General features: G+C 39.8%; 1 protein-coding gene across 1 annotated transcript; it reads right to left on the bottom strand.

Annotated features, from left to right (window-relative positions):
• Positions 1–7,921: 7,921 nt before the first annotated feature.
• Positions 7,922–9,665, bottom strand: LOC143036175 (uncharacterized). The gene is made up of 3 exons (XM_076203423.1): positions 9,461–9,665; positions 9,075–9,364; positions 7,922–8,104 (listed from the first exon to the last, which is right to left on the bottom strand). Exons 1-3 carry the CDS (start codon positions 9,663–9,665, stop codon positions 7,922–7,924), a joined length of 678 nt encoding a protein of 225 aa, XP_076059538.1.
• Positions 9,666–17,685: the final 8,020 nt, after the last annotated feature.

Here is a 17,685-nt window from a genome sequence, read left to right as displayed (position 1 = left end):
ATTTCACTCTGTGTTAAATTAATAATCAACAATTAGACTCTATAGGTAACGTTTATTCTAGTTCTAGTTAGGTATATAATTTCAAATATGATAATGATGCCATAAGATAGCGCTGTGCAGGAATTTGCAAATAGAAGTACGTGTATCTGCAAACATATAGTCACGTGCTGGGATGTTGGTACGATGCATTGCATGTAGCTAGATAATGTAGGCCCTTGTGGACACTTAGTTGTAAGCCGAGGTATTTAATATATACTATAATAAGGAGCAATGTGCCTCTGTGTAGACTTCTTTCTGTGTGTGGTTGTGTACGTAATGTCTGACAAATAAGATACGCCGGAAAAACGATCTCCTAGAAAAAGTGAAGATGAAAATAGTGTGATTCAAAACTTAAACATTAAAAAAGACTAGGTAATAAAATCCTTATATGTCATTTGACAGTGACTAGGATGCGCTTTTGGTTTAAAATATAACAATTGAAAATGTTATATCAAAAGTAATCGCCTAAGCAACGAAATAATAAATCTATTTCGAAAAAATGTGCATTTTGATTTATTAATAAATAGTTAAAGGAGATCGAAATCGAATAACACGCAAATGAAATTACTGTAATAGCAAGCTATAAATAATGGAATTATTTGGAAGTTAAGAGAAATCAGAATCCCGTGATTTTCAGGGGCGTTTACACTAGTATTTCATAATCTTCCTAAATAATAAATAAAAATGTAACTGTATTCTAAAATAAAGGCAATTACCTAGAGAACATTTATTTGAATGCCTCATGCTAAATTGTTTTCATTAATTATTAGTTAGTATTTATTTGTGATTGATTTGAAATAAGTTAGGTAAAGGAAATGAAACAGTAATATGGAAACATCAATGTATTTTAGCATTTGGTACATTTTTAATATGTTTAAGGCTAAATTCCTTTTCCTTTTTGTTATCTTGCCTTTCAGTAAGGCAGCTTTGCCTCTTGGTTGGCCAAATTGACGCCTAGCAATGGTCGTTGGCTGACGAGGAATTTTTCTCTTTGCCGCCTCCGATGCCTTAAAAATAGTGCAACCTGCAGTCAGAAGGAAAGTAGTAACCTGCGCAGGATTTCTGCAGGCTTTCAGCCTCTGTTCAAATACAGCAAAGGAGCTGAGCATGCAGGTGCTTTTAGTTCTCTTTAATTCTCTATTGACCATGCTTGTGAACTCATCAATGCTGGTGTCAATTGATTGATTTTCATTTGTTGTCTCTGCGGAGGTCTCGATAACGACCGCTACATCTCCTTGCTCATCGTCACATGCAGCTGGTTCTTTATTACCATGAGATACTGCATTAACAGGTGTATCAGCAAATAAGCCATCGAAAAAATTCGATGTCGGCATCGGTTTGTCGCCGTATATCACCTTATACAAGACTTCTTTTTCAGCAACAGTGCAGGCGTATAGTTGTGGAAGGCGAACTGCGCTGTACTGCGACGCTGCTAATTGATGTTTGCAAACGCTTCCTGTGTTTCCACAGAGGCAGCTGCACATGCCGATTGAGAGGTCCACATTGTAACAAATGCCCTCTTGTGAAGCTGACTTAACCGTATAAACTGTTCCTCCAGCATGAGTGACAGCGCACATTGGAATGGTGCTGGTGGAAGGTTCGCAAGAACTGTCCTTTTTGAGGAGGACATCTGACAACCGTAGACGAAGGTAATTGTTAGACGTCAGTCATTACCAACAGCAGCTGTGCACCGTTGTGTGCCTTGATCCTGTACACAATTAGGAAATAATCATTACAATTATGAATTTGTTAATTACAAGAATTCCTATTATTAAAATTTTACATTAAAATTACGCTCAAATCTAAGGCTAAAGTAAGTGGGTTGCATACATCAAACATCTAAAATCAAGTATTTAACCCCTACCATACGGTGCCGCACACGTAGGCGTCATAAGGAGCAAGTGGATTCGCGACGCTACCATATCGGAGTCTTGATTATATTTATTATAGTCGCCCCTGTGTTTTTACATTCTCCCTAATCTGCTCTTAATCACATTCTCTGTGGTTTTCAAAATTCACGGGTGAAAGAGAGAACGATAGATATAAGCGGTGACTATATTTTATGATGCGAGTATTATTACGACACGTCGTACGGCTGGCAGCTAATGCTGCCCACGAGATTTAAGTCCCTTAGTGAAGTGGAGTTGCTGCAAATGACATATAAGGATTTTATTACCTAGTCTTTTTTAATGTTTAAGTTTTGAATCACACTATTTTCATCTTCACTTTTTCTAGGAGATCGTTTTTCCGGCGTATCTTATTTGTCAGACATTACGTACACAACCACACACAGAAAGAAGTCTACACAGAGGCACATTGCTCCTTATTATAGTATATATTAAATACCTCGGCTTACAACTAAGTGTCCACAAGGGCCTACATTATCTAGCTACATGCAATGCATCGTACCAACCTCCCAGCACGTGACTATATGTTTGCAGATACACGTACTTCTATTTGCAAATTCCTGCACAGCGCTATCTTATGGCATCATTATCATATTTGAAATTATATACCTAACTAGAACTAGAATAAACGTTACCTATAGAGTCTAATTGTTGATTATTAATTTAACACAAAGTGAAATGATTATCCAACAAACACATCCTTTTTTGAAAACAGGACGATTCTATAAATGGCTAGCGACATCTGGCAACTGTTGACTGGCAGTAACACGTACACAGCGAGAAACGCACACGGGTTTGCCTCATTTTTGACGTGAGTGCACCCCGGTCGGTTAATCGCTCTTCGCCGCCCGGTAGCACAGTGGATAGCGTGTCGAACTCACGAGCGGATGGTCGTGATTTGGATTCCCAGGAACCACTGCAGCTTATGTCTCGCTGGTTCTCGACAGTCCAGGGGTTTCTCACTTCCCGCGGCGTGGGAGTGGGATGGTGAGTGAGTGAGTGAGTTAATCCTGTGGGATTGTCGTCACCAAGCAATTTTATTCAGCTGAGGGAAACCTCGCGGTCCCAAGGAGGAATTTAATCTTTTTTTTTAGGATAAAAAATCATATACACATTGGGCTTTGCAAATGCTCGATTTAGGGCTTAAAAGAAAAGTACCATTTGGGGCTAAAATGTCCTTTATGTCTGTTTTTTCTCATTTACTTCTCATATCGTTTTCTTGTTGTTGTTGTTGTTTTTTTGGGGGGGCTAAAAATAAAATGCACTTTGGGCTTAAAAGAAAGGTGCCATTTTGGGCTAAAAATGTCCATTCTGTTAATTCTTCTAATTTTCTTTTTTATATAATTTTCTTATATTATCTATTTTTCTTTTTTCTTTGTATATTTCTTTTTATTTTATCGATGGGCCTTGATTGACATTTTTGGGCTTCATTCACCTCCTCCAGGTGTCGACGTCGCTCCTGGTCCGGAACCATGCAGGAGGCGTTCTCCACTGTCGGGAGGGTGGGCTTGCCCTCCACGTCTCGACGTCACTCCTGGTCCGGAACCAGGTCGGAGGTGTCCTCCATTGTGGGGCGACTGGGCTCGGCCTCCGGTTCGGGCAGCGCCCTCCCGAGTCCCGAGTCGCCCTCTGGGACAGCCTCCAGGGGCTCGTGTCTTTCTGGAGCTAGGAGGAGGTGATAACTGGTTCCTCATATATCGAAGAAGAAGAGACATCGTCGTCATCTTCTTCTTCGTCTTCGTCGTGCACCCAGCAAGCGAACCTTTCTTCTTCGGGGGCTTCTCGCTTGCGGATGCAAAATAAGCAGTGGGCGGGGCTGACGCTGTACCAGTAGTCTTCCGTGAGGAGTTCCTTCCTTGGGCCTGGAGCTTCTGGGAGCACCTCTTGAAGAGTCCCTGGGGTCCTGGCGGCCTTTGTTGACTCCGTCGTTGGGCTTAGGCTTGTAGATGGAGTAGGCAGCTCGAAAACTCGTCTTTTGGGTTCCTCTTGGCGGGCGATCCTCGGAGGTAGTCTCCGCCAGGCAAGGGCTTGAGGCCTGTAACAGGCTCTCCTCCAGCAGAGGGCGTCGTCGTTGACCATAATTCCCGCGACAACTCAGGCCTTCCATGGAATCGAGGCTCAGCAGGTGTGACTCCGCATGTCGCATCTCCTTTTGCTGCCGATACTGATGGTCAGTCGCGGTCATTATCATCATTATTATAATCCTTATCATCATCAACATTATCATTATCATCATTATTATAATCATTGTCATCATCTTTATCATCATTTTCATCATTACCATTATCACCATTATAATTATCATTATCATTACCATCATCATCATTATCATCATTATCATCGTTATCATTATCATTATCATAATTGTCATCATTATTATTATAATTATCATCATTATCATTATTATCATCATTACCATTATCGTCATTATCATTATGAATATTATCATTATCATTATCGTTATCATTATTATCATCATAACGATTATCATCATTATCATTATAATTATCATCATTATAACTATCCTCATTATCATCATAATCATTATTATTATAATAATTATCCTTATCATAATTCTCGTCATTATCATCAATATCATCATCATCATCATCATTATTATCACTATCATTTTCATCATTATCATCACATTATCATTATCATCATCAGTACCATTATAATCATTATCATTATGATTATTATTATTATTATTATTATCATTATTATCAATATCATTACCATCATTACCATCGTTATCATCATCATCATTATTATTATAATTATTATTATTATTATCATTATTATTATTATTATCATTATTATTATTGTTATCATTACTATTACTATTATTATTATCATTATTATTGTTATTACTACTACTACATTGGTTTGGCCATGTGAAGAGAAGAGATGAAGACTACGTGGGAAGGAGAGTGATGGAGATGGAGGTACAGGGGAGGAGCAGACGAGGGAGACCCAAATTGCTCTGGAAGGACAGACTGAGAGAGGACCTTAGGGAGAAACATCTGGAGGAAGAGCAGGTGATGGACCGAAACAAGTGGAAACGACTAGCGAGGAACGGCGACTCCATATAAAAATGGAAAACGTCAACAGGAAAAGAAAGAAAAGATTATTATTATTATTATTGTTATTATTATTTTTTATTATTATTTTTTATTATTATAATTATTATTATTAGTATTATTATTATTATCATTATTATTATGTATATTGATTCTTTGCCAAATAGAATTATTATTATTATTATTATTATGTATATTGATTCTTTGCCAAATAGAATTATTATTATTATTATTATTATCATCATCATCTTCATCATTATTATTATTATCATTATTATTACTATTATTATTATTATTATCAGTATCATTATTATTATTATTACTATTATTATTACTATTATTATCTTTATCATTATCATTATTATCATTATTATTGTTATTATTATTATTATTATTATTATTATTATTATTATTATTATTATTATTATTAATATTATTATCATTATTATTATCATTGTCATTATTATTGGACAATTTATAGTTTCACCCAACCATAGAATTTGATATGTGGCTTATGTGTTTCTGATGGCAAATGTTGTGATACGAACGATGTTGTGCATTTCCGTCGCAAATGCGTACTTTTGAAGTAATTAAGTATTGAAGTTATGCACTTGTGTCTACATCTCCGGAACGATCTGGGGGGACGTGTGGGAAATCGGGGTTTTTGGGTGGGGAAGACTAATAAATGGAGTAATGCGTGTTGCAAAACAGGTATAAAATGAACAAAAACACTAAAAACCTAACATGAGAGGTAATCATGTTTGTTTTTCCCAACGATTCGAAAAATGTCTCGCTAGATCAGCTACATTTAGCGAAGTCCACTCCAGCCGCGCAACACTCCCCAACCGTAAACAAACGTTACCTCCGTTAGGTTAGGTTAGTTTAGTTTACGTTTACGGTTACTAACTCTTGCGCGAGCGGCTTCCTTAAATCTAGCGGTTATAGTAAACAAACATGGCGCCGCGCGCGGTACCCACCGAAATGGGATATTTTCCTCTTTTATGTGTTTCTTTAGTCTTCTTCATTTTATACCTGTTTTGCAACGCGCACTCCATTTATTAGTCTTCCCCACCCAAAAACCCCGATTTCCCACACGTCCCCCCAGATCGTTCGGGAGATGTAGGCATAAGTACTTAATTACTTCAAAAGTACGCATTTGCGACGGAAATGATGTACACCATTGTTCATATCACAACATTTCTCAACAGAAACACATAAGCCACGTATCAAATTCTATGGTTAGGTGAAACTATAAATTGACCATTTTCTCTCTCTTTTCCCATCTCTCTCGCAGTCGTAGAAATTACACGTACACCGTGTTATCTTATATTGTATTCATACCCATGTGCATAGATTGAGCACGTTTGTAAGTAAAGTAAAATGGAGGGTTTACTGTGAATAGAGAGCAAATCATATAAGTCATATAAGCTTGTGTAATGTATTGCAGATTAGGCCATTAGAATATTTTAATTATTTGAAAGATTTTTAATTTCATATTCTAAGTAAATGCTGCTACACATTCTGAAGGTTCAAAGGGAAAAAATCAGGACTCCTCTCTTCACACTCCTACTGTGACCTGAAATATAGTGGACAAAATCATCCCTGTTTGTGGGTTTCCTATATACTGCAAACTTTACCTCCTTACCTGCTCTGCGGATTATTGTGCCATCTGCAAGATGAAGGATAAGGCTAAAGATATTCATAATAGGAGGACAAATGCCCACAGAACTGAGAATGAGGAAAAATACATCTACATTACCATTTCCAACTCGATTTACACCGAAGACGTCGACAGGTTTCTCATAAAAGGTGGAATGAAAACAGATAAAGTTTCATCTAACAAAATAGGGGAAATTGTTAACAGACAAGAAAAGGTCCTGATAACGAATTAAGTGTCGTCTATAAAATCCCGTATAAAGGTTGTTCAGCTTCATGTTTCGGAGATTCAAGTCGGGGTATAAATAAATGCCTATGTGGACACAAAAATGACCTTAGAGCACACAGGAAAACAATCGAAGCTGCATACATAAATACTAATGAAAACACCAATGGAAGGGATGGATTTGTTTGCTTGTCAAAGGTGGCAAGTGTCCTCGTGCTGGGCGCGACAAAACAGGTCGTGCACGGGATAATTGATCACCGCCAGGGCGCTGCAACCTGAGCTAGTGCTCTATAGGAGTGATATAAATTGTAACCCATATCAAAACTTGCTGTACATCTCTCTGAAGAAGAACAAGTTGGTCGAAACGTTCTAGTATATATATATATATATATATATATATATATATATATATATATATATTCTAGGGCACAGGTTTTCACGTAAGCAATTCTGATTAAAGTCAACTGCGTTAATAGCGTTGGCTATCTTAAGATACAACTTCTTCAGTTGGAAGAATATATTTTTTTCTCCATAGTTCAAAGTATGAACAAAACCATTCATGATGTCAATTCCATGGATAAGGTGTAGAGGTAGGCGCTGATGAATGCCGAAAAATATAATACTATTATGTAACAGTACAAAAAGCTGTTGACACTGATAACCGAAAACTTGATTATTTTTCATCTCTTGCAGAGGCTTCTTCAGGGTGAGAACTAAAACTACGATGGCTATAAGGTCTACTATCGATGAAGAGTAGGCGAGGAATGATGCATAACGGCTAACCGTCACATTTTTTGAAGCAGGGAAAGTTGGAAGTGGGAGAGATCACCGAAGGTCCCTGGTCCGAGGAAGTCACTAGGCGAGGTCACAAGGGTAGGCGGTGACGAAGAATGACTCTGGGAGAGATCACTGGGCGGAGTAGGCAATGTTGAGAGTAGTCCCTGGGTAAGGTCACTATGAGGGATAGGGAAGGTTATCATTCTCGTCACAGACTGCAAAGAGGAAGCTCTAGCTTAGCTTCTGGTTCTTGGTCCTGTGTGATGGGGGTATTGGTGTTGCTGAGGGTCCTTGCAACCATTATGTTCCTGAGGGGGTTCAGGGTCAAGTTGTCTATGAGATCGTTGGTGGGCAAGGTGTTCCTGGGGGCGGGCTGATGGGAGCATTAAGTCTCCGGCTTGTTGTATGTTGATGGAGGGCTGTTGAGTTGTGATAGATACAGGTTCAGCGATCTGCAATCTTTTAAGATTTATTTCTTTGTGGAGTATAATAGTGTTGTGTATTAATGTGTTCATTGGGGGCTTCATGTCGTGGTGGTCAATGTAGTGTTGAAAAATGGAGCCTTGGTTTCGATGGTGTTGGAGACGTCTTAGTGTAGTGGAGGTTCTACCAATGTAGGAAAAGGAGCCGTCACAGCAGCCCTCCTGGCATGTAAACTTGTAAACTACGTTGGTAGAAGCCTCCTTCGGTATCTTTGGTGTGGTGCTATTTTTCATGATCAGGGATCTGGTCAGATTAGCCTTGCAGAAAATTCTAACATTTATATAAGAGTCTTTGTCTGTTGGAATGACTCCTCTTTTTAAGATACCTTTGATGGTATCATATTTTTCTTTGTAATGGCTATGGAATTGATTTTGGTGGTATATGGTGAGTTGATTGGGGACCTGGTTTGGAGCCGGACCTGGGGTGGCGTATTGATTCAGTTTCTTTTTGATGACATCTTCGATCAATTGGTCAGAGAACCCGTTATTAGTGAGAAGTTGTCGGATACGGTCGAGTTCCCTGTGCGTCTCCCTTCAGCTGCTACAATGGGTAAGCGCTCTGTTAACATATGCTGCAGCCACAGATCTTTTATAGGCTGCAGGACATTCCCCACGGGCATTTAAACAACGTCCAATATTGGTGTCTTTGGTGTATACTTTGGTGTTAAAACCATCGTCAGTTTTGCTGATATGTAGGTCGAAGAAGGGTAGACGTCTCTCTACACTCTGCTCGTGCGTGAAAGTCAAGCAAGAGTTGTCCAGGAAGGCAGAAATCAGGTTGGGGACGTCTTCGTTTGAATTGGTGATAAAGATGTCGTCTATGTACCTGGCATAAATTCCGGGGGAAGGTTGATGGTGGAAAGTCTTCTCCTCAACGTAGGCCATGAACGTATTTGCAAAAAAGGACCTCTAGTGGTGATCCCATTGCTACGCCATCAACTTGCCTGAAGAGTTTTCCTCGGTGAGAGAGAAAAGGGGCTTCCTTGGTACAGGTTTCGAGCATAGACTTTAGAACGTCTTCGGGGATGTCAATTATGGATCTATTGCTTCTATAGACTCGGTTTAAAATTATGTCAATGGTCTCATCTACTGGAACATTGGTGAAAAGGGATTCCACATCCAGGGATGCGATATCTTGACAAGGTGGAGCAGTACGCAGGAGGTCAATGAACTCGGTGACAGAGGAAACTGAACGTCCTGTGGGGACATACGGGGTTAAATGTCTACTTAGTTTTTTGGCAACATGGTAGGTGGGGCTGGTGATTTAGGATATGATAGGTCTGAGGGGGTTACCTGGCTTGTGGGTTTTTACAGTGCCGTAGCAGTATCCTGGCCTGAAATCTCCTATTGCTTTGTTGAAGTGCTTGGTGGTTCTATTGGCTTGTTGGATGAGGCTGTTGATCTTCAAATCGTCACTAGGATCTTTTTGAATGCGCTGGAATTTTGCGGGGTTCTCCAGGATCGTGTCCATCTTCTCGAGGTAGATGGTTTTTTCCATTATGACATCCGCCGACCAAGCCCGGAAAGCAAACGAATAGAAATAGAAAATCTCATTGACCAGCTCTTATCTTTACAAAAACGGTATGCATGAATTTGAGAAAATTGAATACACAGAGAACGCAACTACAGCTTCGCGGGAAAACGGTATGCATGAATTGGAGAAAACTGAACACAAATTAGAGAACGGAACAACAAATTTGATACCTGGACGCATCTGAGTGAGATAACCAACTTAGTATTGGAAATAAGACGTTTTATTGAAATATAGTTAGACTGGAAGAGAACGCAACAATACATGCGTCACCTAGGGTCTTATTAAGTGTAACCTGGACTGGACAAATACGAGACGAAGACATTACCAACACGCTACGATGGATGTCTAAAGGATGCTGTAGGATTGCATCTGTCATTCGTTTGCTACTCGAGGTACGTGGACAAAGATGTTATTTTTAAAATCGAAAACTTTAGTAAAGGATTTATCCCCAATACACGCATGCACACACACCCACACCCACACACACCCACATGCACACACACACACACACACACACACACACACACACACACACACACACACACACACACACACACTACAATGAGGTTATGATCTATGCATAAAGTGAGTGATATATGCAAAACTGAAATAATTAAAGGAACAGTGACCCAACAGGTTTCCAGTCTTGCGGAGAAAATATAATCATGAAGTTCTCGAATTAATTTTGGAAGGAAGAAAGGCAGAGTGAGATGTAGGCTTGTGCAAAAAAATGGAAGACATAACTTTACGAAAATAAACTGCAGAACTGAAAAAACATTTGTTTGTTATTATTTGTTTGTTTATTATTATTTGCTTGAATTATATTCATTATTAGTTATCTGTCAATTTATTATTATTTACTATCTACCTGTTTGTCTATTATCTAACTATACCTATGCATTTATTTATTCTATTTATTATTATTTATATTACTATAATCTTCATCTATTTTTCTTTTATTGATTTGTTATTGTTAAATATCTTATTCCGCATTCGCCCTTATCATAGATCTACAGTCATATTTCGGCATGCTTCTTCTAAGTAATACTTAATTATATTTGTGTCAGATTCATGTCTGTTTTACACACATAGCACTACGTAATATAGTCTCTCACCTGATGTTAATTGGTCATTTGCGAATCAGGTTACATCGTCGTGCACACCCTTGGGTGAATGTTTATGAATTTACTTATGCAAATACAGTTCCATTTCTGTATGTACAGACTTGAATTTTACATAAACACAAACATTATAATATTGTCATTTAAATAAATAGTTTAATATTGATTACTTAGAGGATGAGGATCAAATATATTTTTACAATACATTGCCAGTGTGTATGAGATATAGGCTTACGGAAACAGTTAACGCGGTAAAACGGTATGCATGAATTTGAGAAAACTGAATACATAAATTAGAGAACGGAATTGCAGCTTCGATACCTGAACGCATCTGAGTGAGAAAACATAGTAAATAAAGGAAAGAAAAAAAAGAACTGAAGGGCAGTGGCATGAAAAGGAATAGAGTTATGAAAAAAAAACATGTAAACAAAACTGCACGCATTCGAGTGAGAGAAAAACAAACAAAAAAGAAAATAAACTGAATGCAATGCCACTACATGGGATAAAATTGAAAAAATGTAAACAAACCAATACGCATTCAAGTTAGAAAGAGACATAATAAAAGAGAGAAAGAAAATGCATCAGATGAAATGACACTATTGTTATGTATTATTGATGTATTGTAATGATAATTTACAAAATGTTCAACTCTCTATTGCTATATCAATTTGGAGTGCACTTTAGATTTACCTAGTTAAGGAATATGTTACAAGTGATACAACAAGTGGAAATTGTAAATACTCGTCCAACTACTGGCAGTGTAACGTTGTGTGAACTGCTCCTGACACAAAAGCTTTCCATTGCACATTTTAAAGATAATATTAAAAGATTTAAGTAAAAGTTGAAATTTTCATTATTCTCCAAGTACTATGATCTCGATAATGTGACTGTTAACGAAGCATATATTATTATCTATACGGAATTAAACTAGATGAATAATATAAAGAAAACAAATGATAGTCAATGGAAAATGTAAAGGAAAATGAATTAAAGTAAGAAAAATAATATCTTATACTGCACTAAGTAATAGAAGGTGAAGTTGTATAAAACATTTTACTTTATTCTTTGTAGAATAGAATAATTCAAAATGGATGGGGGTTGATATTCCTTCAAATCATATTGCATACAGTGGAATACGCCATAGAACAGGGATGGGCGACCCTTGCTTGACACGGGTGCAAAACCTGGCATACTAACGACATTTATCCGACATGTGAAACCCAGAAGTCACTTAAGAAATAATAATATTCAGCTTCTTTTGTATGTTTTATATGACCATTGGTAACCGCATGCTTGCGTTCAGCGGCCGATTGGGGCCCTTATAGGCCCTCGTATGCACGCCCATCATTTCATTCCGATGGCACGCGAAAACAAATTGTATTAAAGATTTGGCTGGTTTTGGCACCCACACTTAAAAAGGTTGCCCACCCCTGAAATAGACCTTGTTAACCTTAGGAACGTGGAGAGCAGGAGAAGGAGGGGGAGTGAAGAGGAGGAGGTAGATCAGTAACATGCTTAGAGTCACAAAGACTTCCTGCATCAGTCCATTGCCTCAGTGTCGCTCTCAACCCTTTAGCTTCGTCGAAGGGCTTATGTCAAAGCATTGGATTCTATCTACTCCGGGGAGTCCCTGACTTACGTCGTTCTCGACCTATTTCGGAAAGGTAGTGAGGTCCCCCCCCCCCCCATGTATAAATACCCACAGCTCATTTGTACACAAGCTTCCTACTTTCAACATTCATTCCCCTGATGAGTTATATTCCTCACTGGTGAAATCAACCCACAACTTTTACACCCGATATGTCACCAGACCTCATCTCACCCGTAGTCCTCGGCCTCGCACAGGGTCGCTTGATGACCGTGTACTTCAGGCAGAGAGGAAGGCGATGGAACATGGCCTTACCTTCCAAAGACAACCATCTCCTGCCCATCTTCAACAATATCAGACGTCACGTGACGAATTGATAGGTCTACAACAGTGTGCCCAAACTGACTCGTGGCATGCCCTTACTGACAGCATCAATCATCTTACCAGCGTAGGAACTATGTGGCACAAAATCAACAAAATTGTAAAGAAACGACCCCGCACTGCACTCCATCATAGTCCGATGGAATATGCCCAGACACTAACTGACACCTGGTCTACACAATCAAGCCTTGATAACCTCCCAACACCTGTTCAAGATGCCCTTTCTTAGCAGGCGAACCTTCGTACTCTCCGTTTGGTAGATGCTCTGTTGTAGTTAGATAAAGAGGATGACGTACCCATCACACCACAAGAGCTTCAGCGTGCCCTCACTCGAGGTACGGCGACAGCTCCCGGTGAAGATGGGATCACATACTCTGTCTTACGTCTTCTCCACAAGGTCCCAGATAACCCACTCTTACAACTTTTTAATATGTGCTTTCAGAGGGGTTACGTACCCAGCGCCTGGACCTCCAGTATTATAGTGCCCATACCTAAACCCGGCACTGATAAATTTCGTCCCATCTCCCTAACCTCGTGCTTCTGCAAGGTGCTTGAAAGAATATTCCTCAACCGTCTGATATTTCGTCTCCAATCCAAGCTTTCACCGCGACTGTATGGTTTCCTGCCACAGCGAGGTACACACCACTGCCTTCTCGACCTCTATACCCGCCCCTCACCCACCAGTGTGGTCGCATTCATCGATCTCAAGAGTGCCTTTGATATTGCAAACAGGGACATCATACTTGATCAGCTCGTGGCTTTTGGTATCAAGGGTAACTTGTTGAGATGGATAAGAAGCTACCTTAGAAACAGAACTGCACAAGTCCTTTTTAGGGGCGCATGCAGTACCTCCAGAAATTTTGATTTAGGTACTCCACAAGGTGGCGTTCTCAGTCCTTTTCTCTTCAATGTCCTAGTTCACCGCCTTCTTTCTATACTACCTGACATCCCTGGCACTACAATCACGTGTTATACTGATGACATTTGCATCCACTCCGACTCACCCCATCTTCAGGTCCTCCTTCACTCATTCTATGATTCATCAGCTGTTTGTGGCCTCATAATTTCACCCGACAAGAGTAGGATATTCTCTACACGCAACCCTTGAACATTGCCAGTATTCACCGTGCGTGTCACCCCAACCATACCCGCACGGCAACGTATCCATACAATAATTAAAGACCTGCTGGATAGATTGGAGCGACGATTCATCCCTGTCAAGTGGCTTGCCAACAACGTGAAAGGAGTTTCTATCCCTGTCGCTAAGACCATCTACATATTGTTCCTACGATCAGTAATTGACTACCTTTCTCCTGCACTCTATCAGCTCCCTAAGACAGCACTGCAACCCCTTGATAAATTTCAAAACAGAGTCATGCGATTTATCCTGGGCTGTCCTGCCTCCACCAGAATAGTCAACATGCTGACTGAGCTTAACTTGACACCACTTGTTGACAGGATATACGCTAATGTCACTTACTTTAGCATCAAGTGTCTACGTTCTCCCCATCTGGCTCCTCACTACTCCAACGTCATCTTGGCGGCACTCAACCCTGATATGCCTCGGCCTCACCTTCGGCCGGGTGGACGTAACCTTATCAGTACCGTGTGTGCTGACTTCCAGAGATTGGCTATTGATGTTCCGGCTGCTGAGGTTGTACCTGAATTGCCACCCTGGCGAGAACCTCTCCCTCTCGTCTCCTTTACTCCCACGTTTAAAACGGCCCATCCCCTTCTCCAGAAACAGTTGGCCCTAGAGACCATCGCCTGTGTGTCTGCCTCAGTTCCCACGGCACACCATCTCTACGTTGACGGCTCAATGCAGGCGGACGGGAGTGCTGCGTGTGCTGTGTTCTCCCCCACTCTGGAGCCACCAGGGGGAGATGGGTGGATTGGCCGTCGCTTGCCCGACACATCAAGTTCCACCTACTGTGAACTAAACGGACTGTTAGATGCTGTTACCCTCCTTTCTGAGAGACGTTTAAATGGGGTAATCATCTGCGACTCTAAGTCTGCCCTTCACGCCCTTTCCTCTCCAAGACCTGCTGACTATCCTGTGTTCAGCCATGCATACCCTAACAGTGAATCGTAGAAACACCGAGCGAGTTCACAGTGTCTCCATACAACACTATGATAACTTCATTGACACCTCACACAAATATCGTCGACACGGACTACTGGTCCGTAGACACAATAGTGTGAGTGCTAGACTCCGGCTGGGTTACCGACCAGTGTGGCAGGTCTCCCAGACTGAGGATGTGCCTCACTACTCCACCTGCAAGGTGTGTCACCCCAAGCAGAGCTGCCATTATCCACAACTTTGGAGGCAGTTGCCGTAAAAACGAAAGTACAGAACAAACTTGCGTCCATTTGCTCCATGTTTTTACCTCCAGACCAACCATTTCCGCTACAGGAGGTAAATAACCTTATAAGACAGCTGCCCCACCATAGACTTATGGTCGGAGACTTTAACTCCCACCATCATATGTGGGGGAGTGATAGAACATGTGCTCGAGGGGAGCAGATGGAGGCAGTTCTAAATATCAACAACCTGGTCCTCCTAAACACTGGCGATCCCACTCGTGTAGACAATGCTAGGGGCACCTTTTCATGCATCGATTTATCCATATCGTCTCCTGCGCTGTCTGACGACATACAATGGACTACGCATGACGACATCATGCTCAGCGATCATTTCCCAGACATCCTGAAAATAGGGGGTGACCACGTTACGGCTGCTCCAGCCTGTGGAGACAACCCACCCCCTCCCTGTCCCAAATTCATCATGAGGAAAGCCAACTGGGAAATGTATCGACGTCCTACCAACGTCAACACCACAGGGGACAATATGGATGACAAAGTAGTCATTACCAAATTATCTTCGTGCCATCGGAATGAAATGATAGGCGTGCATACGAGGGCCTATAAGGTTTCCTATTGGCCGCTGAACGCAAGCACGCGATTACCTTTACATTTTCCATTGACTGTCATTTGTTTTCTTTATATTATTAATTTAGTTTCATTCTGTATAGATGATAATGTATGCTTCGCTAACAGTTACATTATCGACATCATAGCAGTTGGCGAATAATGAAAATTTCAACTTTTACTTAAAGCTATTGTGTAATGTACTCTCTAAGTCAGGAGCAGCAAATTTGAAGATATGAAACCCAACATTCGATCTTGGTTCAGACAACGTTACACTGCCAGCGGTTGGACGAGTATTTACAATTTCCACTGGTTGTATCACTTGTAACATATCCCTCGAATAGGTAAATCTAAAGAAGTGCACTCCAAATTGATATAGTAATAGAGAGTTTAATGATTTTGTAAATTATTATTACAATACATCAATAATACATTATGATAGTGTCATTTCACCTGGTTGCATTTTCTTTTTCTCCTATATTTATATGTTTCTTTTATCACTTGAATGCGTGCTGGTTTGTTTACATGTTTTCAATTCTATCCCATGTAGTGTCATTGTATTCAGTTTATTTTCTTTGTTTATTTTTTTCTCTCACTCGAATGCGTGCAGGTTTGTTTACATTTTTTTTATTCTATTCCTTTTCATGCCACTGCACTTCAGTTCTTTCCTTTCTTTCATTTATTTATTATGTTTTCTCACTCAGATGCGTTCAGATATCAAAGCTGTAATTCCGTTCTCTAATTTATTTATTTAGTTTTCTCTAATTCATGCATACCGTTTCCCGCGTAGTTTCCGTAAGAATCTCATACGCACTGCCTGTATTGTAAAAATATATCTGATCCTCATCCTCTAAATCATCAATATCAAACAATTCATTTAAATGACAATATTATAATATTTTTGTTTATGTAAAATTCAAGTCTGTACATACAGAAATAGAGCTGTATTTGCATAAGTAAATTCATATACATTCAACCAAGGCTGTGCACGACGATGTAAGCAGTTTAGCATATGACACAATACAGTCGAGAGGTAAATTACTTTGAAAATCCACAGCTATACAATTATGATACATACCGTAAACTAATAAGTGAACGTTAAAATCGCGCCATGGAACCACTGTGCACGTGCTTGCTGATTTTCTTAAAGCGTTCTCGTCCTGATCTCCTGAGCTTCACTGATGATCTCAACCTTGTATATTTGTTGGTTTCCCATTCAGATGTATTCAAGTATAGAAACTGTTATTGCGTTCTCTAATATTCACAAATTCATGCATACCGTTTTCCCGCGAAGTTGGAGTTGCGTTTTCTATGTATTCAGTTTTTTTTGTTTTCCAAATTCATGCATACCGTTTTCCCGCGTAAACTGCTCCCGTAAGCCAAATATCTCATACACACTACCAATGTATTGTAACAATATATTTAATTCTCATCCTGTAAATACTCAATATTAAACTATTTATTTAAATGACAATATTATGATATTTCTGTTCATGTAAAATTCAAGTCTGTACATACAGAAATGATACTGTATCTGCATAAGTAAGTGCACGACGATGTAACCAAAAGTGCAAATGATCATACGCATCACGAGGGCAGCAAAAAACCGCAGAGACTGATGGCATTAACAGCAGCCTTAATACCCCTTCGTAGATCGATAACCATATGTAATAGCATGTACATACTATTTCTTAGATGTCTTAATGTATATATATTTATGGAAACCCGTCTCATTAATATGAAATATATAAATGATACTCTAGCCTACAAAGTTTTAAGCATAGAGAAGGTAACTTACATCCGTAATGTTCAATTGCATCTCAATTCTTTTAATTCTTTCACCTGTTTTCCTTTTTCTCCACTCGAATGCGTGCAGGTATCGAAGCGCCCAGGCACGGAAGAGACGGCTACGAGTTTCCGTCATCTCGCGTCATGTCGGATCACCTGCACCGTGACGAGGGCTTCC

This window comes from Oratosquilla oratoria, chromosome 20, assembly GCF_046742065.1.
Source record: "Oratosquilla oratoria isolate Oo_2021 chromosome 20, ASM4674206v1, whole genome shotgun sequence".
NCBI lineage: Eukaryota > Metazoa > Arthropoda > Malacostraca > Stomatopoda > Squillidae > Oratosquilla > Oratosquilla oratoria.
The sequence above is the reverse complement of the archived record's forward strand: the minus strand, read 5'-3'. Positions and strand labels throughout refer to the sequence as shown.